The sequence below is a fragment of the Cyrtonyx montezumae genome, unplaced genomic scaffold (assembly GCF_038088225.1).
Source record: "Cyrtonyx montezumae isolate F1298 unplaced genomic scaffold, pur_monq_1.0 scaffold_16, whole genome shotgun sequence".
In the NCBI taxonomy this organism is placed as follows: Eukaryota; Metazoa; Chordata; class Aves; order Galliformes; family Odontophoridae; genus Cyrtonyx; species Cyrtonyx montezumae.
In genome coordinates, this window is record NW_027071892.1 from 10,768,869 (window position 1) to 10,793,827 (window position 24,959).

At 63.4% G+C, this 24,959-nt stretch overlaps 2 protein-coding genes across 3 annotated transcripts in view; one reads left to right on the top strand and one right to left on the bottom strand.

The window, feature by feature from the left end:
- Positions 1-4,272: 4,272 nt before the first annotated feature.
- SREBF1 (sterol regulatory element binding transcription factor 1) lies at positions 4,273-14,174 on the top strand. Its single transcript, XM_065732809.1, has 19 exons — positions 4,273-4,486; positions 7,299-7,676; positions 7,769-7,932; positions 8,013-8,147; positions 8,267-8,485; positions 8,562-8,676; positions 8,755-8,966; positions 9,589-9,793; positions 9,869-10,053; positions 10,449-10,710; positions 10,790-10,956; positions 11,331-11,499; positions 11,575-11,683; positions 11,768-11,877; positions 12,009-12,141; positions 12,251-12,413; positions 12,670-12,855; positions 12,947-13,058; positions 13,157-14,174. The coding sequence occupies exons 1-19, from the start codon at positions 4,387-4,389 to the stop codon at positions 13,378-13,380; spliced, it is 3,348 nt and encodes a 1,115-aa protein (XP_065588881.1). The 5' UTR covers positions 4,273-4,386; the 3' UTR covers positions 13,381-14,174.
- A 1,734-nt stretch (positions 14,175-15,908) lies between these two features.
- The window catches only part of RAI1 (retinoic acid induced 1), a 58,072-nt gene continuing 49,021 nt past the window's right edge, over positions 15,909-24,959 (bottom strand). For both annotated transcript variants that reach the window (XM_065732811.1, XM_065732810.1), the window contains 4 exons: positions 18,089-23,624; positions 16,931-17,024; positions 16,636-16,685; positions 15,909-16,227 (listed from right to left, as the gene is read on the bottom strand). In XM_065732811.1, the coding sequence (XP_065588883.1) occupies positions 16,213-16,227; positions 16,636-16,685; positions 16,931-17,024; positions 18,089-23,608 (5,679 nt within the window). In that variant the 5' untranslated portion in view covers positions 23,609-23,624 and the 3' untranslated portion in view covers positions 15,909-16,212. The remainder of the gene's footprint in view (positions 16,228-16,635; positions 16,686-16,930; positions 17,025-18,088; positions 23,625-24,959) is intronic.

The window sequence follows — 24,959 nt, forward strand, 5'->3', positions numbered from 1 at the left end:
TTTCATGTCGGATTCAACAGCAAGGAACAACCGTTCCCCTTTCAACATGTGCTTCACAAGCTAAAATCCTTTACTCTCCCACTCACACATCTCCCGGTACCATATGGCGGTCGCTTTTCCCCACTTTGTGCAGCGCTTCATATTCTTAATCTCACAGGGTATTTTTTTCCTTGTGTTTTATCTGGGCTTGCTGTAATCTGAAGGCAGTCTGTTGGCCGTGTCCAGTAGCTCTGACAGTTGTCAGCAGTGAGAAACGCTGAGCCAAGTGGACGCTGTGACGTGAGCGCGTGAAGCGTTTTGCTCTTTGGGAGAGCTTTCTCACAGGAGGGTTTTTACTAGCATGTTTGCCTTTTAAAATAGTGAGGTTGTTTTTTCCTTACCTAAGATTCCTTCTTCAGTGACTGTAGAGCTCTGCGTTTGTCTCAGCTGTTGTAAATAGATCTGTGCAGATGGATGGGACTTGGTGAGGGACCTGGCTGCAAACCAAGGTTCCTGGGTTCCCTGATGTAGCTGCTGGTGCTAGCTGTGATGGGAAGGGCAGCAAACCTGCCAGAGGTGTCTGTGAGCATGCCCAGAGTTACCGTGGAGGGGCTGGCTATGCTTGTGCTGGAGGTGAAACCCCTCATTTCTTTCTGGCCCTGACAGTGCTGAGTGACAGTGACCGTGCTGGTAGTGATCCCAAGCGTTTCTGGAGCATCCTTCAAAACCTCTGCCCCTTTCTCTGTTCCAGCTCCTCAGGGACTGCAGTTCCCCCCTGTCTGCATCCTCCTGCATCCCCAGCATGTTCCCTGGGAGGAGCCCAGCAGCACAGGGTGGTGGGATCACTGTGAAAGAGGAATGTGGCAGAGAGCAGCTCGTGGCCTGGCAGGGTGGCAGCTTATCAGATGGACACCCCTCTCCTGAGGGCTTGCTGTGCCCAACCCGCTCCTTCTGACCTGGACACTGGTGTGTGTCAGGCTGCTGTGTGTGGAGCTCTGTCAGGCACTGTTCTAGACAGAGAGGTCGTGCTATAAACAGCTGATGAGAAAGCGACAGAAGCTGTTATGTGGGCATGGTAATTTCAGCTCCTAAGGTGCTCTGCAGAGCACACCACGCTTTGGCAGCTGGTGAGCGCACTGCTGGTGCTCCTTGGGAGCTGTCACATCCATCTGCACAGGGAAATGCTGTTTGGTGCAGGATTTCCAGGCCAGCCCAGGTCAGCTCTCTCTGTTTTGTCCTCTCCGTAGCTATAACACAATGCCAGGACGGAGCAGCGTGCCGTGACACGGGCTGAGCTCAGTGCTCAGGTGCTGCTTGCCAGGCACGTTGCTGCCAGCTCCTGCAGCACGTCAGCTGCAGCCATGGCTCCCAGAAACCCGAGGCACCTTCTGTGGTGATGCTGCTTTGATTTCAGGCAGCGTCTGCTGATGGCCCGAGCGGTCTCGCCAGCACAGAATGCATTGTTGGTATTCCCATCGACACCAAAAGCTCCGTGGCTGCTCGAAGCGTGGATTTTCTCTTCTAAATCCTTGAAACGCGTTGACCCTGTAAATGGCTGCATCAGGTGATTGTAAGCACGTTAATCCAGCTTCCCTGCCAAGCCCCAGGAGATAATCACATTGCTGCAGCACGGGGACGTGGTGGTGTGATGCTGAGCTGCAAGGACAGCACCGGGGCCGTCACTGCAGCCCTGCAGCGTCCCAGCTTCACCCCACAGAGGGGAGCTGCCCACCCTGCTGCTCCTGCTGAGCCCATGCTGGGCCCTCCCCTCTTAGGGAGAATCTTTCTGGAAGAGCTGGCAGAGCTGTTGGTGATGGATAGAAGTGAGAAGGTTGAGGCTGAGGGAGCGTGTGCTGGCACAACTCAAAGCATTCCGTGCCACCAACCGAGCACCGCAAGGTGTGCTCTGCTCCCGTGAGTTCTTTGCTGGGAAGTTGGGGTCCCACCCCGGGGCAGTGCCTTCCTCGGGGGGGGCTGAGCTGGAGGGGCTTTTGGAGGACCCCAGGGGGGCTGTGCTGGGGGGAGGTGTGCAGGAAGCACAGACAGAACAGGTTCCCCAGTGTCCTGTATCAGGATCTCTCATCTTCTCCCTCCTCTTGAGGTCTGCTGAAAACCCGAGTGGTGGAAACGGATTGGGAAAGGGGTGTTCATGTTGGAGGGCGACCTCAGCATTTCTTCTTCCTTTGCTTTCACTGCCAGTGCCCCCTCCTCCTCGGGCAGGGCCGGAGCTGCAGGCAGAGCTGCTTCCATGGGCACACGGGGCCGCAGTGTGATGCTCAGTGACACTACGTTGTGACCGGGGTCCTTCTGAGTTCTAACCTAACCCCGTTCCAGGTTGAGCTATTTATTTTGTCCGTGTTTTTTTCTTCTTCACAGCGTGTTTTTAACCTCTTCATGTGCTGAGATGTAAGAAATGGTTTCTATTTAAGTGCATCCTTTTGGGTTATTTTAATCGTCACTTGTAGATTGCAGCTGCATCTTTGGCAGGTGTGGTAGATAGCAATGTGCTGTACGGACATTTAGGGTGGAGCTCAGAGGAGAGCTGCTCGTAGAAACAGCACGGGGTCTCGTGAAGGGAGCAGCCCCCGGGCTGAGGGTCCTCAGCAGGACCGTGCGAGCTCCTCGTTCTGCACATGTTCCTGTGAGCTGTCATTAACCCTACAAATGTAACCTGTGTAATAGCTTCTCTGTATATTACAGCCGTAGGCTTTCCAGATAAAAGTGGATAATATTTATTTACTGAAGATACTGGATATTTTTTGTTTGTTTGTTTGTTTGGGGATGGGGTAGGGACGTAACTGTACGGAGATGGACGGTGTAAGCGGTGACAAAACCATCAAAAGCAAAAGAAACCCAACACTAAAACGCCGCGGTATTCACGCCGGGATCGTGCAGCTGCATTAATCTGCCGTGGTTTAACCCGTTCCCGAAACCATCCCCACTTCGGTTCCTGCATGTGATACTCCAATAAACACTGCTGCCGTGGAGCGGAGGCTGCGCTGCGTCGCGTTGTGTGGTGCTGTCCGCGCTGGGGGAGCTCCGGGTCCGGCGCGGGGGACCGGAGGAGGAGGAGGAGGAGGAGGAGGAGGCTGCGGGGTCACAGCGGGGATGCGGGGTGCAGCTTTGGGGCTGCCCCACCCGCGGGGCGATGCCCGCAGCCCGCCCGCTTTTTCCTCCCGTCCGTCTCCTCCCGGCGGCGGTTCCCTCCCACCGGCGGCGCGCTGAGCACCACGTGGATCCCCGCAGGACCGCCGTGATGTCACGCAGCCCCGCGCCGTGATGCGCGATCACCCCACTCCGCCCGCAGCGCTCATTGGCTGCGCGGCGCTGGTTCTACGGGCGGGGTCAGCACGGGGGATCCCACCCCGCGTGGCCCCGACCGCCCGAACCCGTCGCCCCGTGGGGGCTGCGCGGTCCTTTCGGTGGAAGCACCGCGCGTGGGTCCCCGTGGGGAGCGGCCTTTTCCGTTTTTGGGAAAACCGAGCCGTGCTGGTGCCGTTCCCCCCACCCCCCCCCCGCGTGGCGTGGGCTGGGTTATTGCCCTCGTCCCCATGCAGCGGTCCGTGCCCCCGCCCCACACCCGGGGTCCCGCAGCCCTCCGCAGCACTGCGGGAAAAGAGAGCGGAGCCCGACTTCTCCCAGCGGTCCTATATTCCGGGGTGGTCCACGGCACGTTGTGGGCCTCGGCGGGTTGGGTTATGGGGTGTCTTCCAGCTGCCCTGTGCCGCAGTGCTGCCCCGTGGAGGGGTTCCCTACCACGCACGGGGTGCACTGCAGCACCGCTGCCGCTGTGGGGTCCGGGGGGAGCGGCTGAGGGCACCCCCATCTCCAGCTGACCCACGGGCAGCCTCGACGGGGCGGCCAAACTTTCAGGGCTGTTTTCCCACTTGATTCCCGGTGTTGAGACAAAAGTTGAGTGAGGACAAAACCCAGAAGGACCCCGTCCAGGATGGGCCCATGGAGCAGCACCCTCAAACTTCATCACCCCAAAACTGCAGCATCCTTAACACAGCGCCCTAAAACTGCAGCACCCTAAAACCTCATTACCCATGACGCGCAGCTCCCTAACTCAGCACCTCAGCCCCGCGGGTGCTCCCCGCAGCTCCGCACCGCGGGGCCGCCGCACTCCGGAGGGGCACAGCTCCCCGCACCCCGCAGCGCTGCGTTCTCCCGCTCCCGTCCGTGCGCGCTCCCGCAGCGGGTCCCGGTGTTACCGGGGGGGGGCGGGGACCCCGGAGGGGGGGCGGGACGAGGGGCGGCCGCTCTCAGGGCCCCCCCCGCCCGGCAGCAGGTTGGGGCACGGTGCGGCCGCGCATCCCCGTCCGTCCGCCGGATCATGCAGCGATCGGCCCCGGTCGGGCGGCCCCCCCGGTCCTAAAGGCTCCGCTCCCCGTGAGAGCCGCCGCGATGAGCGCTCTCAGCTTCGACGATGCCACCCTGGACGGGTTGGCCCTGGAGCTCCGCGCGGCGAGCGACATCGACACGGCGCTGCTCAGCGACATCGACGGTGCGGACGGGACCGGGACCGGGTGGGGAGGGGGAACGGGGCCGGGGCAGCGGGGTCGGTGCGTGCTCGGGGAAATCGTGCGTGCCCGTGGGGGTGCCGGCTCGTTGCGATACCGGCGGTCGGCGCGGTGTAGCGGGGCCGGGTGCGGTTACCGGGCGTCCCGCGCGCGGTCGGGGCAGTGTCCCGGGGCAGCGCGGCACGGTCGGACGGAGCGTATTCGGTGCAGAACCGGTCCGGGGTGGAGGGGGGGTGAGGGGGGGGTCGGGGGGCGCGCTCGGTGTACGTTCGGTAAAACCGCGGCTCGGTGGTGAGAGCTCAGTGCTTGGCTTGGTGCTGGGGGGCGATGCGCTTTTTTTGGGGGGATTGCATGCGTGGGGCGGGGGACGCACGCCCGGTGCCGCCGGGTTCGGTCCCGGGACGGCCCCCTCCCCCCGCTCCCAGCCTTGTGTCGCCGCCAGCCCCGCCCCGCCGTGACGTCACCGCCGGGGTTACTCTCGGTCGTTCCTCCTGGCTTCCCCCGCGCCGCTGGGGTGGGGGTGGGGCGGCACCGGGCGCGGGGCTCTGCGGGGCATCCCCGGCTCCGGAGCCCGCGGTACCCGCCCGCCCCATAGATCCCGGCCACCGTGGGGCTCTCAGGGCCACTCGACGCCATGGCTGCTTCTTGGGGGGCTCTGCGGGATGGGGACGGAGCCAATTGGACACAGCCGTGACTCCAATAGGGACCCGCTCTGCGGTACCAATGGGACCCTCTCGCCTTTGCCAATGGGACCCCATCATGACACGAAAGTGGACTCTTTTTCCGATACCAATGGGACCCAGTTATGCCTCCAAGGCAGACCCGGCCCCCATTGCCAATAGGACCCAATCACGCCACCACTGAGGACCCGATTCCCAGTGCCGATGGGACCCAATCATACCACCGAGGGTGACCCACTCCCTGGTGCCAATGTGACCCACTTCCCGACGCCGTTAGGACCCAATCATGCCACCAACAGAACCCTCTCTGCAGCTCCCAGCCCATCCCAGCACCAGGCGTGAAGCCAGCCTGCACCAGGCAGCACGTGGTGCCGTTCTGCCCGGGCTCGGTGCGCTTCGGGGCCCTGAGGCAGCCCAGCACAGACCGGCAGAGCCGGTGGAGCACGCAGCGGGGCGGGGATGGGGCTGGCAGAGCCCCCGAGCTCCCCGCACAACTCGTGGGTGCTTTGTGGGGTCGGTGCCGGGAGCCCCTTCTCCCTTGGCAGCTGGGGCTGGAGCTGAACCGAACGGCCCCGTGGGGTGAACTTCAACCCGCTGGCACACTAGAGGGGAAGCGGTGCATCCTGCTGTACCCGCTGCACGGGAGGACTTTGTCTGCAGGGTGTTGTGCCCCAGAGCCGTGCTGGCGTCCCCTCTGCCCTCCTTGGCCACAAACCAGGGATGAGCTGTTGCCCTGGGTCACCAGTGGGCAGGGACCATGGTGACCCCTGCACCTTGACCATACACCGTAGGAAGCAGAGGGAGAGGCACATGGGATGTGGGTGCCCCACTGGGGGTGTTTCCCTGACACCACGTACTCCACATGGAGAGGGGCTGGGTGTGCTGCTGCTATTTACTGGGAGGGCTTTTGCTGACAGGCACTTATATATACCCTTCCACACTGAGCACGATCCCAGGGGCTCTGCATGTCCCCATCCCCGTGCCTTTGTGCCCCATGTGTGGGTGTAAGGGGCTCGAGGGGCACTGTGCCCCTCCAGCATGTGCCTCCCTAGCATGGGGGTAGGGAGGTGGGAAACCAAAGGGGTTTTGCACCACATCCATCTATGCCCCATAGTGCCCTGTGGGTTTGCCATCGTCCCTGGATGCCCCCTGGTCCCCATGCCCCCATTGGTCTCATGATCATGTCCCACCAACACCACAGGGAAGGTTCCCACTGTTGTGCTCTGCCCCTGGCGTCCCCCGGAGCAATGGGATGGGGACAAAATCCCAGGGCTGGTGGTGTGCCAGGGATACAAACCCACACCCTGAGGCTGAGGGTGTCCCGAGCCGGGCCCCCCATCCGTTGGCATCTGTGGGCCATCATTACACGCGGCGAAGGAGTTAATGCCACCCAGCCTGGAGTAACCCACGGCTGGGTGCCCGCGAGTGACCCGCTGCGCTCACCTTGGGGCTGCCCGGGGGCGGCCGGAGGTGCTCGGGCAGCGATTGGCGGAGTCACATCACCCCATGGCCGGCCCCGCTCCAGGCCTGGCGCGGGCGGCAGCGGGGAGGGAGCGCAGGGAGGAGGAGAGAAAAATGGTTTGAAAATATCCCCGGTGCCTTCGGCGCACGGCTGAGCCGCCGCCCCCGGGGGATCTCACTGTGCCCACCCCACTGCGGGCACGGGGTGAGTGATGGAAGGTACCCCCTGCTCCTCCTCGTGCTCTCCTCGGTGTGTGGGGCACCCCGGGTTGCTTTGGGGTGTGCACTGAGGGTCTGGGGGCACCCCTGGGTGGCTTTGATGGTGGCATCTCCAGTACTTCGGTGTGTTCAGCTGAGGATGGGACCCCACTGGGGGTCTATGGGGGCTTCTCAGGACACTGTGAGGTGCTGGGCTGTCAGTGGGGATGTCCCCAGTGCCCCGGTGTGCAGGGCAGCTCCCCAGGCTCGGTGCTGCTTAACCCTTTGTGTCCTGCTGCCCTCCTGGGGGTGACACGGCACTGGGGCTTGAGGGGGCTTGGATGTGCCACCTCCCTGTCCCAGTGTGGGACTGGGGACCCTCGTGGCTTCAAGACTCACCTGTGAGGTCTGGGGCTGCTACTGACCAGTTCTGGGGGGGGGGCTGTTTATTTTTCAGACATGCTGCAGCTGATCAACACACCAGACAATGACTTCTCGGGGCTGTTCGATGCGCCGTTCACTGCCCCTGACAGCACCGCATCCCCGGGGCTCCCCCCGACCCCCACCTCTTACCTGGGACCCAGCAAGCCACCTCCCACTGGCAACGTGTTCCCGCCCCCCCCTGTGCTATCAACCTTCACCCCACAGTCCCCCTCCTCGCTCCTGCCAGCCCCTGTCCCCCCAGCAGCACCGGGGGTGAAGGAGGAGCCGGCGGCCGTGCCCAGCAGCCAGCCCCAGCCCGGTGTGATGCTGGCCCCCAGCTTCGTCCCCGCGTCCCCTGGGCAGTTCAGCCCCCAGCCCGTGGTGGGCTTCCAGAACCAGCACAGCTTCCCCGGTGAGGATTTGGGGTGAATTGGGGCTGCTCAAGTTGTGGGTTGGAGGGTTAGTCTGGAGGTCCCGTAACGCTGCCCTCTGCTCCATACTCAGCTGTGCAGCCTGGGGGGGCTGCTCAGAGCCCCCTGCCCACCCCGCAGCCGACCCAGCCCGTGGCACTGCCTGGCTCTGTGCAGAGTGTGGCACCACAGCAGCTCCTGACACCCGGCCCTGCTGCCACCACCCAGCCCGTGTCACCCCAGATCCAGCCGGTGCCGGTAAGCCCAGGAACCAGGGGCTGGTTATAGGGGCCATTTGGTTGCACTGCAGCCCTACAAACACCCCGTTGGCCCTCCAGGTTCTGCTGCAGCCCCACTTCATCAAGGCAGACTCTCTGCTGCTGACAGCCGTCAAGACGGATGCGGGCAGTGCCAAGACCTCCACCATCACCTCCTTGGCCACCAGCAGCACTGCAGCCCCACTGCAGGTGCCGGTAGGTGACCGAGCCACACTCGGCCTGGTGACCCCCCAACCAAATGGGCTCTATGCCGTGACCTCAGGTTGGGGTGGGGACGTTTGGTGACCCCTTCCCATGCCACCTCCATCCCGCAGGCGCTGGTGAGCGGGGGGACCATCCTGGCCACAGTGCCACTGGTGGTGGATGCTGAGAAGCTGCCCATCAACCGGCTGGCGCCCAGCGGGAAGGCAGCGCTGCTGCAGAGCAAAGGGGAGAAGCGGACGGCGCACAACGCCATCGAGAAACGCTACCGCTCATCCATCAACGACAAGATCGTGGAGCTGAAGGACCTGGTGGTGGGCACCGAGGCCAAGGTGGGGGCTGTGCTGGGGGTGGGGAGGGCAGGGAAGGGGCTGTGCGTGGGGCTGAGCCGTCCTTTGCCCCTCTCAGCTCAACAAATCGGCGATCCTGAGGAAGGCCATCGAGTACATCCGCTTCCTGCAGCAGAGCAACCAGAAGCTGAAGCAGGAGAACCTCAGCCTGAAGATGGCCGTGCAGAAGAGCAGTGAGTGCCATGCTGAAGCAGTAAGGGCAGCTTTTGGGGTGGTCTCCTCCTCTCTAAACCCTGCCCCGCTCCGCACAGAGTCTCTCAAGGACCTGGTGGCCTCCTGTGATGCTGGCCCCAAGGCAGAGGTGCCCATGGAGGTGGCAAAGGCGGAGGTGATGGAGATGCTGACCCCACCGCCCTCGGACGTGGGCTCACCATCCCGCGGCAGCCCGCTCTCGCTCAGTGGGGGCAGCAGCAACAGCAGCAGTGACTCTGAGCCCGACAGCCCCCTCTGCAACCACGGCAAGGTATGGGGGTGTTCTGGGGGTCCAATAGCCAAGCATGAGAGAAGGAAACCCCTTAGGTTGTTTCTCACCCAATTCAGGACTGGAGGGAGGGATGCGGGACATTGGAGATGCAGTGTCCTTGCTACCAACCCTTGCAGCCCATGGCTTGCACCCCATGCCTGTGCCTCATCACCGTATCCCATGCTCATATCTTGTTCATACTTGTAACCCAGTGCCCTTATCCAACCCCATTCCCTGTCCATGTGTGTGTGTTCCATATATGTCCTGTAGCCCATGCCCTGTATACTCCGCGTCCTGTCTGTGCTCTGTCCCCTACCCATGTCCTCAGTGCCATGCTCATACTTGCACTATCACTCACGCCCATGCCCTGTATCCCATGTCCACATTCATACCCACGCCCACAACCATGACCTGAATACCATGCATTGTCCATGCTCTGTGCCCTATAGCCATGTGTATACCCTACATTTTGTCCATGTCCTGGAACCCATACCCGTACTCTGTACTCCATGCCCAGTATCTCATGCTTCTACCCCATCACCGTGCTCCATGTCCCTGTTAATACCTGTACTCACTCACGTGACCCCACGTCCGTGCCCTGTGCCCATTGTTCACCCCACAGGTGAAGCAGGAGCAGCCACCACCCTCACCTGGCAGCCAGGGCATGCTGGACCGCTCCCGAATGGCCCTCTGCGCCTTCGTCTTCCTCTGCCTCTCCTTTAACCCCCTGGCCTCCTTGCTCCGTGGCTCCAGTGCCCCGGCACCGTCCGGGAGCCTGGGTACTGCTGGTCCTGGAAGAAGCATCATGGCTGAGTCCGGCACTGCGGGTAAGCACTGGCACGGGGTGGGGTCTTTGGGGTGGAGGTTATCGGGGCGGTGCTGACCCCCTTCCCTGCACGCAGAGGAGCCGTGGGGGTGGTCGCAGTGGCTGTGGCCCACGCTGGTGTTCTGGGGGCTGAACGTGGCGCTGGTGCTGGGAGCGGTGGTGCGGCTCTTCGTTTACGGGGAGCCCGTCACCCCTCCGCACTCCGAATCCTCTGTCCTGTTCTGGCGGCACCGCCGGCAGGCGGACCTCGACCTGGACCGGGTAAGCACTGCCCGCAGCCCACGCTGGGCCCCGGCCTTTTCCCAGACCCCCACCCCTTCCCCTTAGGCTAGCTTTGCCCACCTGACCCTACCCCACTTGGCTCTGATCCCAAAACGGTTGTAGCCCCACCCATCTGACCACGCCCCCACATCACAGGCCACGCCCCCGCACTTAAGCCACGCCCCATCCCCCCGACCTCATTCACATCCCCAAACGCCTCTACACCCAGCCCCGCCCCTCCGATTGACCACGCCCCCTATACATCGCACCGCCCTCTCATTGGTCACGAGTATCCTGGCCACGCCCCCTCCCGCTGACTACACCCGCGCTTGACCACGCCCATATTCCCGCCCCTTTTCCCACGGCTCCTCCCATTGATGACTCTGTGGTCCCAGGGGGACTTCGCGCAGGGGGCTCAGCACCTTCGCACGGCTCTGGGGGCCCTGGGCCGCCCTCTGCCCGCCTCCCACGGGGACCTGGCCTGCAGCCTGCTCTGGAGCCTGCTCCGCCACCTGCTCCAGCGCCTGTGGGTGGGCCGCTGGCTGGCTGCCCGCGCTGGGGGGCTGCGCCCAGACCCCCTGCCCCGCGCCCACGTCCGACAGAGCGCCCGCAATGCCGCCATGGCCTACCACCGCCTGCACCAGCTGCACCTCGCCGGTAGGTCCCGCACCCCGCAGCGTCCGTGGGGGTGGGTGAGGGGCTCCGCTGATGCCTGCGTTGCTCTGCGTCGCCGCAGGGAAGCAGACCGGGGGACACCTGCTGGCCATCAACCTGGCGCTCAGTGCTGTCAACTTGGCTGAGTGCGCCGGTGACGCTGTCTCGGTGGCTGCGCTGGCTGAGATCTACGTGGCGGCCGCGCTGCGCATCAAGGCCAGCCTGCACCGCTGCTTCCACTTCCTGGCTGTGAGTCCGTACCCCACTTCATGTCCCCTCTGTCCCTTTCCCCGTGTCCTCTTCGCAGGACCTGGTGCCCCATCCCCCGTGCCCACCTTGGGGCTCAGTATCATGGCCTCTTGCCCCTCCCTTGGTGACATATTCCTCCCCCCCACAAAGGTCCAACATCCTGCCCCCTCAGCCTCCATGGCGTCAGTGTCCCCTAACCCAAACCCAACACTGTCTGTCCCCTTCTTAGCATCAATCCCCATTTCCACACCAGGATTTGAGGGCCCATCATCTCACCCTTCCATGAGCACAGTGTCCCCATCCCTGTAGCCCAATGCTGCATGTCCCTCCGACCTCCCCAGGCCCTGCTGACCCCCCCCCCTCTCTCCCTGCAGCGTCCCTTCCTCTGCAGTGCCCGCCGTGTGGCTCTGTCCCATGGTGGGGCCGTGCCCCCCGCCATGCAGTGGCTCTGCCACCCTCTGGGCCACCGCTTCTTTGTGGACGGGGACTGGGCCATCAAGGGCGTCCCGAGGGAGACCATCTACAGCTCTGCCGGTGATCCAGGTACCCCCCAGAGCCCCAGCACCCCATTTTGTGGCTGGTGGTGGGGTGGGGGCTGACAGCCACTCTTTGCTGCAGTGGACCCGTTGGCGCAGGTGACCCAACTTTTCCGTGAGCACCTCCTGGAGAAAGCACTGTACTGCGTGGCCATGCCTGAACCCGGCCGTCCTGCTGCCCAGGGAGAGGGGTGAGTGTGGGCTGGGTACCGGGGAGTGCCCCTTCCCTCTGCTCACAGCGGGACCAGCCCCATTCACGTCCCTTCTGCCAAAAGGCGCTTTTCAGATGCGTTGGAGTACCTTCAGCTGCTCAATGGCTGCTCCCATGCCAGCAGCATGTCTGGCCCTGCACCCTCCATCAGCTCCGGCCTGGCGGCAGTGACAGGTGAGACCAACGTCCCACACCACGAGTGTTTCCCCCACGGAACCTGCTGTAGGGATCCATCCCGTTGGCTTGGACGACCTTCAGCAGTCTCTTCCAAACAACCCCTATGGTTCTGTGTTCCCACCCCACAGGCACTGACCCCGTGTCCAAGTGGTGGGCGTCCCTCATCGGCACCGTCATTCACTGGCTGAAGGGTGACGAGGAGGGGGCCGAGCGGCTCTACCCGCTGGTGGAAGCCATGCCCCGGGCACTGCAGAGCTCTGAGTGAGTGCTGGGGCAGTGGGGCCGGGTGGGTGACAGCTCCTCGCATCGGTTCCTTTTTGGAGCTACTTGGCACAACGTGTGTTGATGGGCACCCACTGTCCCCGTGCAGGAAGCTCCTTCCCCGCGCCGCACTGCACTCCTTCAAGGCGGTCCGGGCCATGCTGAGCAAGCAGGACGGCAGCCAGGCCAGCCTGAGCCACTGCGAGAAGGCCAGCAGCTGCCTGCGGGAGAGCCTGGAGCTCTGCAGCCCCCCCAAGTGCACCATCGACAAGGTGAGGCCGGGGAGGGGGCAACAACCCAGCCCAGGGGGAGCGCCCGGCCCTCGCAGGAGGCGTCCCCGGCCCTCGCGGGGGTGCATTGTAGTTGCATTGCATGTGTCAGACTGGGAGTGCAATGCCCCTGCCATGCAGCCCGGCGGGGGTCCCGCGCAGCGCCCGCCTGCCCGCGAGGGCCCTGGGGGTGCGCTCCGTCCTTCCGTCCACCCTCTGCTCACCCACTGCCCCCTGCCTTGCCCCCCCCCCCCCCCAGGCGGTGCAGCTCCTGCTGTGTGACCTGCTCCTGGTCACCCGCACCAACCTGTGGCAGCAGCAGATGAACGCCAGCCAGCAGCTGCGTGGCACCTACCAGGCGTCCGCCCTGGAGCTCCGCGGCTTCCAGCAGGACCTCAGCAGCCTGCGGCGCCTGGCACAGACCCTTCGGCCCGCCATGCGCAGGGTGAGCCCCCCCTCCAACCTCCTGGCTCTGTCCCATGCACTGTGTACCCCATCCCACCCCATCCCATCTCATCCCATCTCTCCTTTTTCAGGTGTTCCTGCACGAAGCCACTGCCCGGCTGATGGCCCGCGCCAGCCCCACACGCACCCACCAGCTGCTGGACCGCAGCCTGCGGAGGAGAGGGGTGCAGGGCAGCAAGGCAGGTGGGTGAGGGGGGGCAGGGACACCCCACCAGCCGCACCCCCATAGGGCTGGGGGGGTGGGAATGCTCAGCACCCATCCCCTCTCTCTGACCCCGCAGCTGATGAGCCGGAGAGCCACCCCACGCCGCGGGAGCATGCCGAAGCACTGCTGCTGGCCTGCTGCTACCTGCCCCCCAGCTTCCTCTCGGCCCCCGGGCAGCGTGTGGGGATGTTGGCTGAGGCTGCCCGCACACTGGAGAAGCTGGGGGACAGGAGGACGCTGCACGACTGCCAGCAGATGATCATCAAGCTGGGCAGCGGCACCACCGTCACCTCGGGCTAGCGGGGGGATGGGCACGTGCCACCTGTCCCCGTCCCCCCCCTGCCCCCGTGCCATACGGGTGGTGGGGACACGTGTGCCTCGGTGTTTCCCCCTCTATGGGATGGTGGCAGGGTGCAGTTTTTAAGGTGGCGGGTGGGAGCGGCAGGGTGATGTCCCGTGTCACCATCCCCCGTGGGTGTTGGGGGGTATATCCCAGCGTGGGGCACCCTGGTGGCTGTGTCCCTGTGCCCAGCGCGGTTGGGTGACGGGACGTGGGGACCTCTAGTGACACTGTCACAGTATTGCATGGCATTGGGGTGCCTCCTCCCAGCGCCCGCCACCCCCCTGCAAAACCCCAGCGCGAGGCTGGGGCCGTCCTCACCCCTGTCTGCCCCTCCCCGTGGGTCCCACTGCACGAGGGGAAGGGGGGGGTGGGGGTGGGGAGGGAGACACACCTCAGCACTGTCTCAATTGGGGGAGGGTAGGAGAGTTTGCCCCGCGGTGGCAGCTAAGATGGCACCATACGGTGCCTGTGGTAGGAAAGAGGGGCCCCCCTGCCCTCCCCCAGCACTGCTCGTTCACCCCAGTAGGAGCTGTGCCCCTCCCTGCAGCCCCAGCCCCAAACGCTCTGGGGGAGAAGGGGTCGGGGGGTGCAGGACTGGTGGGTGCCCCATCCCCTCGCTGTGCCCCTACTTTGTACATAGCTCCTTGCTGTGCCCCACCTCACCCTTCCCCCATCCCCCCCCCTTGCCTTTTTAAACGGTATTTTCATAGTTGCAGAGTTTTGTACAGTGAATTAAAGCTGATTATTTATACTGTGGTGTGCTGGACTGGGGGCACAGGGCCTGACACGTGGAATGGGGGGGGCACAGCCTTGGATCTGCAAGACCCCAAGGGGATCTGCACAGGATGGAGGTGGGGGAGGGGACAAGAGTGGCAGGGATGGGGGCGTGGGCTGCTAGAAGGACCCCAGATGCGCCCTCCATTCACAAGACCTCCCCGTACCCCAACCCCGCAGCTCTGCCCCCCACCCCAAGCTCACGATGGGACCTTCGGTCCAGGTGGCATTTGGGGACAAAGGGACCCTTGGCTGCCTGCCCGCGGGAGGAACACAGGGCACGAGCAGGGCGCAGCGTACTTCCAAAACAATCGTTGTATCTTTATTGACGCTCTGAATGCAATGACCTGTTTTTTACTCTTAAGGAAAATAAACATCTTTTAGAAACAGCTTGTTACACACAATCTTCAGTGTGAAGCAATATACTAATAAGAACACTAGTCTTAACATTTACAGTCTTCATATATATTATATATATGTATATGTATACATATATATACACTATATAATGAGGCAATATATAATACACACGGTTTACCATTTTACAGTCATATGTACAAGATGTCACTAAAAATAGCCAGATTTCAGGCAGCTCTGCCAGGGACAACGGGATTATTATTTCTTATTAATTACTTTTATTATTCTCTTCCTCTCCTGTTCCGTGTGACTTTTCTCTCCCGTGTCCAGAGCGAGCTGCTGAAACAACAGACATTTCTTGGCCAGCAAACCTGGAGGGTGTGATGGTGGGGCACAGGGCTGGGGGTGCAGGGGGGTGGGGTTTGCAGGATGCTTCGCCTCCATTTGTAGGCTGGGTTTTGGGGTTAATGCACCCTGGGCAGCCCCATTGAAGCAGCTGGGAAGAGAGGCAAAGCCGAAGCCAAGCGAACCTGGCCATGCAAGAGAGAAGCAACTCCTGCATCCCTCTGTCCCGGTCTGTCTGTCCCTGTGGGGCTGAACTGCTGTACCCCCCAACACACACCGGTGCTGCCCATCAGGAGGTGCTTCTGGGCTGCTTGCAGCTGCCTGCACCAGGTTGAGATCCTGGATTTGCACCCAGAGCCATGGGGTTTAAAGCACGAGCACAGGGAGCAAAGCCCATCCCCAGCAAGCAGAAGAGCTGAGGAAGTCCCAGAGAGGCAGAGCAGAAGGAGCGGGGGCTTTCAGGGACCTTGAGTCCCCCATGGAGCAGGGGGAGGCAGGTGGCACGGGACGGGGCTGGGGGGAGGAATCAGGGCTGGGGGAGCCTGGTGAGTGCCCACCAGCCCCACTGGGGAATGGCCACTGACACAGCAGCGTCATCCCCGTCACGGGGACACTGTGCATGGCAGGGATGGAAGAACAAAACAGACAAAGCGAAGTGGTGTTTCAAACAGCAGGCCGTTGGTATCGTTGGTTTGGGGTTTTTTTCTTCTTCTTTTTTTTTTTTCTGTTTTTTTTTTCCTTTTTTCTTCTGTTGGGTTTTTTTTTTGTATTTTTTTTTGTATTTTTTTTTTCCTTTTTCTTTTCTCCGTCGCGCACATATATACAGACAGACACCATGAGGTTTGCTGAAGGCAACATCTCAGATCAGATCAGTGTGAGATAACGGAGACCCGGAACCCACGTGGGGATCCGGCGGCCCCAGAGTAAGACAACATCGCAGGGACCCCCTCGTACACGGCCCCCCCCGCCCCCTCCCCACCGCCCCACACCCCCCGCCCCATCCCACCCCTGTGCAGCTCACATAGTCCTGGAGCAGAGTCTCTGTGTTCGCCGTGCGGGTGTCAGCACCGCTGGTGACCCCGTCACGCCGCTCTGGGGGCTCCACGCCCCCGGCCCCGTTCTGCCACCCCAGGGGCTCTGCCCATCCGGAGGGGCTCTGGGGAGAGAGGCAGCGGGGCGGTCAGCAGCGCTGTGCCCATCCCGGGGGCCACACTCCTCTGGTGACCCCCGACGGCTCCGAGATGGGGATGGTGGCACTGCCACCCCCCTGTGGGTCCCTCGCTGGTGGCGGGGGCCACGCACCTCCCGTGCTGCTACACCGGCTGCCTCTGTGGGGACAAAGGTGAGGTGTTAGCAGGGGGCAGGATATATGGCAGGTGAGGGGGGGGGGGAATCCCCCTCTGTCCCCAGCTGATGGGGATGTCCCCGTTTGGATTGAGGGTGTGCTTTCAGCACGGCTTAGATCAACACTCTCCCTGCTCTGTGTTAAGGGGACACAACCCCACAGTCTGTTAAGGGGAGGCACGAGTGCAGCCCCCACTTGTCACAACCTGAAGGGTCACATGGGTGTCCCGGTGTCCCCCAGGAAGTGACAATTCCATGACAACCACTGGGGTTCAACAGTGACAGTGGCTGTGCTGGGGAGTGGGATGTCCTGATGGGCATGGTGACATGGTCTGAAAGCAGATCCCCCTCCCTCAGAGGCTGGAGACATTTTGGAGCACACAAGGGCTTACCTTATGTTTGGGACATCTCAGAGAGAAGCTCTCTTCAGTTAATAAGCAACCTGTGGGGAAAGGAGAAGGCATGTGAGGGGCAGTCCCTGCCACCAGCTGTCTCTGGGCTGCGAGGACACACCATCCTCCCTGCCACCACCCAGAGGAACCACACCACTTGCAGGAAGTTTGGCTGAAATTGGCCAGATCTGGGACACAAACCACATCACCATTTGTGGGGAGCCCCCAGCCCTGCTAGCTGGGTCAGAGGGAGCAGGGGGGGGCCCTGCATCCCAGTCCCCACACCTGAGCTCACCTGTGTCAACGGCACACGCGTAGTGGTAGGTGTGGGAACACCCCTTCTGGCAGCAGCCCACAGTGGCTCCCACTTGCTGGCAGCTCGAGCACTTCTTTTACCACAGCCGGGAATCCAGAGCAGGGTGGGAGAGAGGCAGAGAGATAGAAAGATCCCATCAGAGACTGGTGCAAAGCCAAGAAGCCCCTATGGCCACGTGGGAGGTATGGAGGTTGAAGGGACATGGCTGGGGCCATAGCAGGGAGGGCCACAGCCTTCAGCTAGCACTGCATTTGTGCCTGATGGTCATGGAACAGATGCAGGCAGCTCCAAACGTGGTCAGGGAGGGCTTGCTGCAGGCCCTGCCCAGCCTCCGTCGGTCATAGTGGTCTCCCAGTACCCTCCTCCCTATTTTGCCCTCCTGATGTCCTCACGCTCCTCTGGCTCTGCACAAGGAGCGGGGCAGGGCTGTCCCCTCCCCAGTCCGCAGTCCCCAGCTGCCCATCATCCCATTTCCACCTCCCATCTTGCATCTGTCCCTCTCTGAGCTGCTGCATGGCTGAACAGCACACGAACGCTCCTAAGGCCGAAGGGGGAGATTTCAGGAGCTCTCAGAGAGGCGGCAGTGTGCATCCCATGGGAAGCCAGCCGGGTTTGCACATATGAACACCAGCCCCAGCCTCCCACAGTGACTCCTAATGCCCGGATGTTGTGGACCAACCCTATTCACTTTAACCCCTTATCACCCAGCCACGTCAGCTGGGCAGGAACACTGCTAGCCCTCAACTTGCTACGGGGCTGTGGTGCCAGAGGGGTCGGAGATGGAAAGAGTGATTGCAGAAATGGCTCCAGGCAAATGAGGACGGTGAATGCCGTGGGAGGGGCCGCTCCTGGCTTTGCCTCTGCCTCTGCTATTAGCCAGGGGTGCACCGAGCTCTGCCAAGCTGCCGAGCAGCAGGCCCTGGGGCTTCCTCCCAATGGCAACCCATCCAAGCCCTCGTGGGGAGTGAGAGCACCTGCAGCACCACGCCAGCAGGGCTGAGCCCCACATCACAGCCCACCAGTGACACCATCCACTGCCACCTCGAGCTCAGCCCCGCAGCCGCCCCATCCATCCCCACACATCCCCTCCGCTCCAGGAGGGTCCACCCCATGTGGGGCAGACGGCCGAGCTCTTACCAGGTCGGCGGCCGCCTTGACGGCCTCCTGCAGCCCGTAGAGCTTCCCTGCCACCAGGAACACCCCAGCGGTCCATACGGCACAGGCCTCGTGCAGCCAGTGCTCCTGCGTGTCGCCCGCGGGCTCGGGCTGCGGCGGGGACTCGGCCTTGGTACATTCGTGCCGCCGGGGCTTTTCGGCCGCCTCCTCGCCCTCTGTCCTCTCGTCACAGCAGTAGCAGCTCTGCAGCCTGCGAAACATGCCCCTGGGGCTGGAGCGCAGCACGCTCTGCTTGCCCACCTCGGCAGCCCCCTCCGGCCTGCCCGCCCTGCTGCTGCCCGCCCAGCCGCTCTCTGCCGGCCCTCGGGGCCTCTCCGCCGTGCCGCCCTCCTCGCCCTCCGCCCGCACTTTCTCCTTCAGCCGTGACTTCTTCTTGGGCAGGCAGTCCTCGGGGTAGTAGGGCCCGCACAGGTCGCCCAGGTCCTTGTAGTTGGCGGGGCTGCGGCACAGGCAGCACACCAAGCAGGCCGCGCTCAGCGCCTTGGACACCACGGGCCCCAGGTGCATGGCGGAGGAGGCCGGCAGGGCCGCCCGCGGCCTGGGTGCGGTGCCGGACGGTCCACGCTGCAGCCGGGCCTCGTCACCGGGCGAGTTGATGACAGTGCAGGCGGTGGTGAAGTCTCCGCGCCGCTCCACGTGGACGTAGGGAGCGAAGGGGGGGGCCCGGCTGTCAGCCCGCAGCCGCTTGCAGGAGATGTACTTGAGGCGGATCTCGGGCTCAGCGGGGTCCGGCAGCGGGGCTTGCTGTGCCGGCCGCCGCCGCTTGCCCCGGCTCTTGCAGCGCACCGGCACCGCCTTGGCCTTGCCGTGTGCCAGGCGCTTGCGCTGCCGCTTGGAGTAGCCGTTGTAGTTGGCGTGGTTGGCCCGCGGCTTCGCCCCCCGCACCGGCCCTCCCGCCGCCGGCCCCTCGCCGCCCGCCGCCTCCTTCTCCTCGCTCTTTGGTCTCTTGCCCTCATCCCCTCCGCCCGGCCCGGCGGTGCGCTCACGGGGCGGCAGCGGCGGTGCGGGGCCCAGGGGTGCCTTGGCCATGCCCAGTGCCGCCGCTTTGCCCTTGCGGTTCCTCTTCTTGGGCAGCAGCATCACGTTCTTGGCCGCCACGGCCGAGCCGGGCTGTGCCACCGCAGCCTGCACGCAGCCCTCGCTCTGCACACCATCGGCTGAGAGCTTCTTCCCACCGCCCGGTTTCCCCTTCGGCGCTCGGCCGTGGGGGTTCCTGCAGAGCTGCTCGGCCGACGTTGTGCCGGGCACCTTCTGTGCCGCCGATTTGGGCAACCGCGCGTCGCCCACGGCCGGGGCAGCACCGCCATGCTTCACCGCCCGCTCACGCTCCGTCCCCGCCGCGCTCAGTGAGGTGCCGTAGGTGGCCGCCACCGTGGCTGCTGCCGCCGTTTTGCAGGTGAACTTCTTCAGGTTGGGCGAGGTGATCTTCTGCACGATGGCCTCCAGCTTGAGGCCGCGGCCCTTGCGGGGAGGCAGCACTTTGGTCTTGGTGGCCTCCTGGAAGGCCGCCCGAGAGGTGATCTTGATGCAGACGTCGGGGGCCTCCTTCACTAGGGGGGGTTTGGGGACAGCTTCGCCAGGGCTCTTGGGGGGCAGCTTTGCTTTCACCTTCTTGGCCACGGGCATCTTCTTGAAGAGGCTGTGGGGACCCTCCGGCTTCTCCTCCTTCACGCCGCCGCTGTTGCTGCGCAGGACGAGGTTCCTCTTCTTGGCGGGGATGGGGGAGATGAAGGTGGACTTCCTCTTCAGTGAGTGCAGGGGCCGCTCCGACATCTTGCCGCCCACCCCTGGCCCCGCTTTGGGCAGCTTCATCCTGGTGCCCACCTTGCCCTCCTTGTGGGGGCTGCCCGGGGGGGTCAACTTGAAGGCGGGCGGGAGGTGGTTGTTGGAGATGAGCTTCTTGGGTGCTTTGCAGTTCTTCAGTCGGACATCGGCCGCCCGCTTGCCCCGTCGCCTCTTGGTGTAGAAAACCTCTTGCGTCTTCGTCCGGGAGCGCAGGATCATCGAGCGCTGGTCCCTCTCCCCGGTGTCTGCCACATCCCCATCTGTCGGCCCCGGCCCCACAACCTCTTCCGCCGGCACCAGGCCGGGCACCGTGATGGCAGCGTCCCCGCCAGCGCCCTGGATGACCTTAGGGGCTGGCCGGCCGCTGCGCTTCCTGGCTTTGAAAGCCACCCGCTGCTTCACACCACACGCCGGCTTCTTGCCCAGCTTCTCCTGGTGCATCGGCGCCTTCAGCCCCTCCAGCGGGGCCGGGGCACGGGGCTCGGCGAGGGCGGTGAAGGAGCGGGTGCACATGCGTGCTGGCAAGCCCTCCGCTGCGAACCTGGGTGTCTGGCTGTGCACATTCTTGCTCAGCATCTCCCCCTGTCCGTCCGGCCCCACGCACAGCGCTGGCAGCTCACTGAAGGGGCTGGGCACTGCGTTGCCAGCACTGTCCCGCTCCGGCAGCCGGCAGTGGATCCTCTTGTTGCGGAGGTTCTTGCCCCGTGAGACAGCCTCTGTCTTCACCAACGTGTTTTCAGGTGCTGGTTGCTTCTTCATCCCTAGTGACAAAACAGGTTCAGAGTCCACTGCTTCCGGGTGGGACTTCTCTACTCCACCGCTCTCCTCCTCGGGCTGGATGTGGGGCAGGGAGGATTTGAACCAGCTCTTCACCTTGGTCTCCGTGCCCACCGCTGGGCCCAGCAGGATGATGGACTGCCCAGAGAGGCGTGCCGAGGGCACAGAGCTCTCCTTCTCCACCGTGCTGACAGTCTCCTCGGCAGACATGGGCACCTCGCTGGCAGACAGCACGGCAGGTATCTCTGGGGGCTTGGGAGGCGAGGCAGCATAGGGCATCGATTTCTGCTCTGTGCCCGCCAGCTCGCAGAGCGAGGAGTACTCCTCCGCCTCCAGGTCCGACTCCTTCAGCTCTGGAGATGAGATCATGGGGATCTCACCGAAGTCCCCAGCCGAGCAGCAGTGCCGCGTGTCCTGCAGCCACCTCTCGCTGTCCACCTTCGTGGCCTCATCGTAGGTCAGCGTCTCCTCCTCTTCCTCCTCCATCGCCTGCTGGTCAAAGTCCCGTGCTGGCTCACTCTTGGCTGGCTGCTCACCATCGCACAGATCCAAGCTGCAAGCATTTTTTTTCTCCTTGCAGGGCCCCCCCAGTTTGCTGGGAAAGAGGCCTTTGGGGAGGTCGGAGGCTTGCAGGCCCGAGCCCAGCTCCTTCCACCTGAGGCACGCCTCGCCCAAGTTCTCCTCCGGCCACTCAAAGTGCTCCATAGCGTTTTCAGAGCCCACCGAGTTGGCTGTGGTGTTCGAATAGCAGCTGAAGCCAGAGGCTTCTGCACTGGAAGTAGCGGCCGGGATGCTGGGCTTAGAGTTGAAAGCCAATGGGTCCTCATCCTTAAGAGTGTCCTTGGTCTCAGCAGCTGCAAACTCCACCTGGGGACCCTCGTACACCTCCTCCCCAAAGTCCTTCCCCGCACCACCCCCCGAAGCCTTGTCCAGCTTGAGGGGCTCAGTGAGGGTGCTGGAGTCACCCTGACTGGGCCACGCGCCCTTCACCATGGAGTCCAGGCACGGCCGGTGGTTCTCCAGCTGGAAGGGGGACTTCGTGGCCTCCTTGCTCAACATGGGCGAGTTGGCCCAGGCTTTGTCCTCCTTCTCACTGATGGCATCCTGCAGGACGATGATCTCGGAGGCCAGCTCCTCCTGGGACAGCGCACTGAGCAGCAGCCGGGGACAGTCCCGCTCGTTGGTCACGAACTTGGTGAAGCTCTCCAGGGGCAGGCTGGCGTGGATGCTCTGGAAGGAGTCATCTGACTTGGTGGACATGTCATCCGGGGAGGTGACAGAGCAGGTGGACACCGACTCGGGCTTCGCCTTGGAGTTGCTGTTGACGCGGGCAGGGCTGCGGTTCTGGTTGCAGTACAGGAAGCTCCGCTCCAGCTGGTCCTCCGAGCCGCTCAGGTAGTCGGCGTCCTGCGTCTCGGCGTGGACGGACTGCGGGGTGCTGAGCGGGTCCGACAGCGGGGTCCCCACCTGCTCTGCAGAGTACGTGCTGCTCTCCGGGCTGCAGTGCTGCCCCTTGAGCTGCTCAGGGGTCCTCGCTGGGGTCTTGATGCCCTTTTTCTGGGGCACAGCCGATTTGGAAAGCAGCAGCTGCTGGACGGTGTTGGAGATGTTCTCCACCTGGGAGGTGAGCGCTGTCAGGCTCTGCAGGCTCAGGTCTGACAGAAGGTTTTCAGGCAGCTTCTCCTTCGGCAAATTTTTGCAATTCCCGGATGGAGCATCCGGGCTCGTCCCGTCAGTGGGAGAGGGGTTGAGCAGCGGCATGAAATGGCTGTGGTCAGCGATGCCGGCTGGGAAGGCACCGGCACTGAGCGGCTGCTGGCTGTACTGGAAGTTCTCCAGGTTGGGCATCAGCGGGGACGGCGTGGAGCTGTAGGACGGGGAGCGACCGACGGAGCGTGCCGGCGAGTGGCTGGCACTGGGGCTGAAGGTTTGGTAGTACTGCTCCGGCGTGCGGACGGGCGGTGCCTCACCCTGGCAGTAGGTCTGCCCCGCCTGGTTGTAATGCTGATACTTGGCCAAGTTTTGGTAGTGGAGGCTCTCCGGGGCGTGATGCCTCCCCTGCAAGGGTTGAGGTTGGGGCTGGGGAGGCTGCGGGGGCTGCGGGGGCTGCGGGGGTGGGGGGGGTTGCGGGGGAGGCTGCGGGGGCTGCTCGTAGCCGATGCGGTTGGGCTGGTAGCCGTGCAGGTTGGGCACGCGGGGGCCGGGGGCCAGGCTGGCAGCGCTGCCCAGCGGCCGCTCCAATGGTGGCTGCCCCGAAGGCGCCGTGCAGCTCTTGTAGGAGTGCGCCGGCTGGCTGCCCCCCGGCACCGAGGAGTAGGTGGAGGAGGCGGGGAAGGACTGCGAGTGCTGCCCGAAATGGGGGCTCTGCGAGAAGGGCATGGGCGAGGAGACGTCGTTGGGCAGCTTCTGCCGCTGCAGCTTAGGGTAGGGCAGCGCGGGCGGCTGCTGCGGCTGCTGCTGAGGGAAGTGAGTCCGGAAGGGCAGCGGGGCCGCCGCCGGCTCGTGGTACGGCCGCCCGCCTGCTGCCGGCGACGTCTTCTTCATCAGGCTGTCCTCATACTTGGGCAGCGCCGGCGGCTGCCCGCCCCACGCCTGCAGGCTCTCGTCCCCCGAATAGCGTGCCGGGTAGGGGCTGTTCTCCTGCACAGCGTAATTGGAAAAGGCCGGCCTGCCTTGCAGCTGCTGCCCTGCTAATTGCTTGTTTCCCCGGTGGTATTTCTCCACGGCGCTGTTCTCGTAGCCCGCGTATGGCAGTTGCTGCTGACTGTAGTACTCCTTCGCCACCAGCCTCTGCCGCTCGCAGTTCGGCCCTGCCTGACTTTGATGCCTGTAATTCTCCAGGCGTGATGTATCTTGTGAAGTCGGCTGGTAGCTCTGCTGGTTGCCATGGAAACCACACCTTTCTCGAAAGGACTGCATGGCGCGGGCTTGTTATCTGCGAAGAGAGAGAGGCGAGAATTCAAATGAAGCAGCGCCGCTGCGGAGGGCCGGGGAGCACGGCCGCGTGCAGAGGGGACTGAGCTGCGGGCACCGCGGGCATCGCCTCCGCCGCCAGGGCATCGCCTTGCTGGAACTGCCTCACCTCAAGGCACCCTGACAGCGGCACCTGGCGCTGCATTGCATCGCCTGGCCTCACCTTGCATGGCCCTGCATTGCATTGCATTGCATCACCCTGCATGGCATCGCCTGGCACTGCATCGCTGTACATCACGTTGCATCGTCACCTCGCATTGCAATGGCTCATACTGCTCTGCGCCACACCACCTCGCACTGCATCCCTTTACCTTGCCTTGCATCACTTTGCATTGCATCGCCCTGCATCACATCACCTCGCATTGAATTGCTTTCCACTGTCACCTTGCATCGCATCACTCTGCATCGCATCACCTTGCCTTGCATCGCCCCGCACCGCCCCCCATCTCAGCAGCTGGCCCTGCATCACATCGCATCGCCCTTCATCGCATCACATCGCATCGTCCTGTGGGCTGGGGATGCCCTGGGGTCCTGCTGCCTCCTGTCGCCCTGCAGCGTGCCCCCTCCCCACCTGCCGCAGCTTTGTAGGGTGGACAGCTCCCCCTAACCTGGCCTGCAGGGTGCCGCCACCCCAAAGCTCTGCAGGGCCAACTCATGTTCTCTGTGCTCCACGCACCCGCTGCCCATGGCTCCGCAGATCCCTTAAGGTGTAACCCATCCTGCTGGGGCTGCCGGCATCCTGCGTGCCCCCGCCGACACCCCGCTCGTTGCCACTCCTTGTAATTATTACAATAATTACTGGAGGCAGCAGCCTGCAGGGACAGGAATATGGGGCTCTGCTGCAAAAAAAACCTCATTTCAACTTCCTGGGTCTGCCCGTCTGTGCCTGCAGCCGCCTCCCGCAGCCCCCCGGTCCCCAGCCAATAACCCCAGCTCCGGTGCGATGCCATCTGGAAGCTGTCTGCTCCCGCCAGCAGCCGCCGATTAGCTGAGCGCTCGGCGCAGCCGTCATTAAACGGCCCCATTTCCTCTCCCCGCCCGTGCGAGGTGTGGGGAAGCACCTGGGTCGCCCCGCTTTGAGCTCACAGCGGGGCCCCGTGTGCTCAAGAAGGGATCAGTGTTTGGGGGGATGCATCCTGCCCGACCCCAGCGGGTTGGAGGTGTGGGGTCCCCCCAGGACACAGCTCCTGCAGTGACCCTGCTGCAGCCCACGCTGTTCCCTCTGCAAAGAGCTTAATGCATCACACCCAGCACCTTCCTGGTGCTGAGCTCAGCACCTGCAATGCTGCACCACCCC

What these genes read in the sequence shown, in the direction of transcription:
- SREBF1 (XM_065732809.1), top strand. Translation starts at nt 4,387, where the DNA reads ATGAGCGCTCTCAGCTTCGACGATGCCACCCTGGACGGGTTGGCCCTG. An exon ending in CCCTCTGCAACCACGGCAAG is followed by an intron (nt 8,967 to 9,588) that starts GTATGGGGGTGT and finishes TTCACCCCACAG; the next exon opens with GTGAAGCAGGAGCAGCCACC. An exon ending in CGGCCTGGCGGCAGTGACAG is followed by an intron (nt 11,878 to 12,008) that starts GTGAGACCAACG and finishes CCCACCCCACAG; the next exon opens with GCACTGACCCCGTGTCCAAG.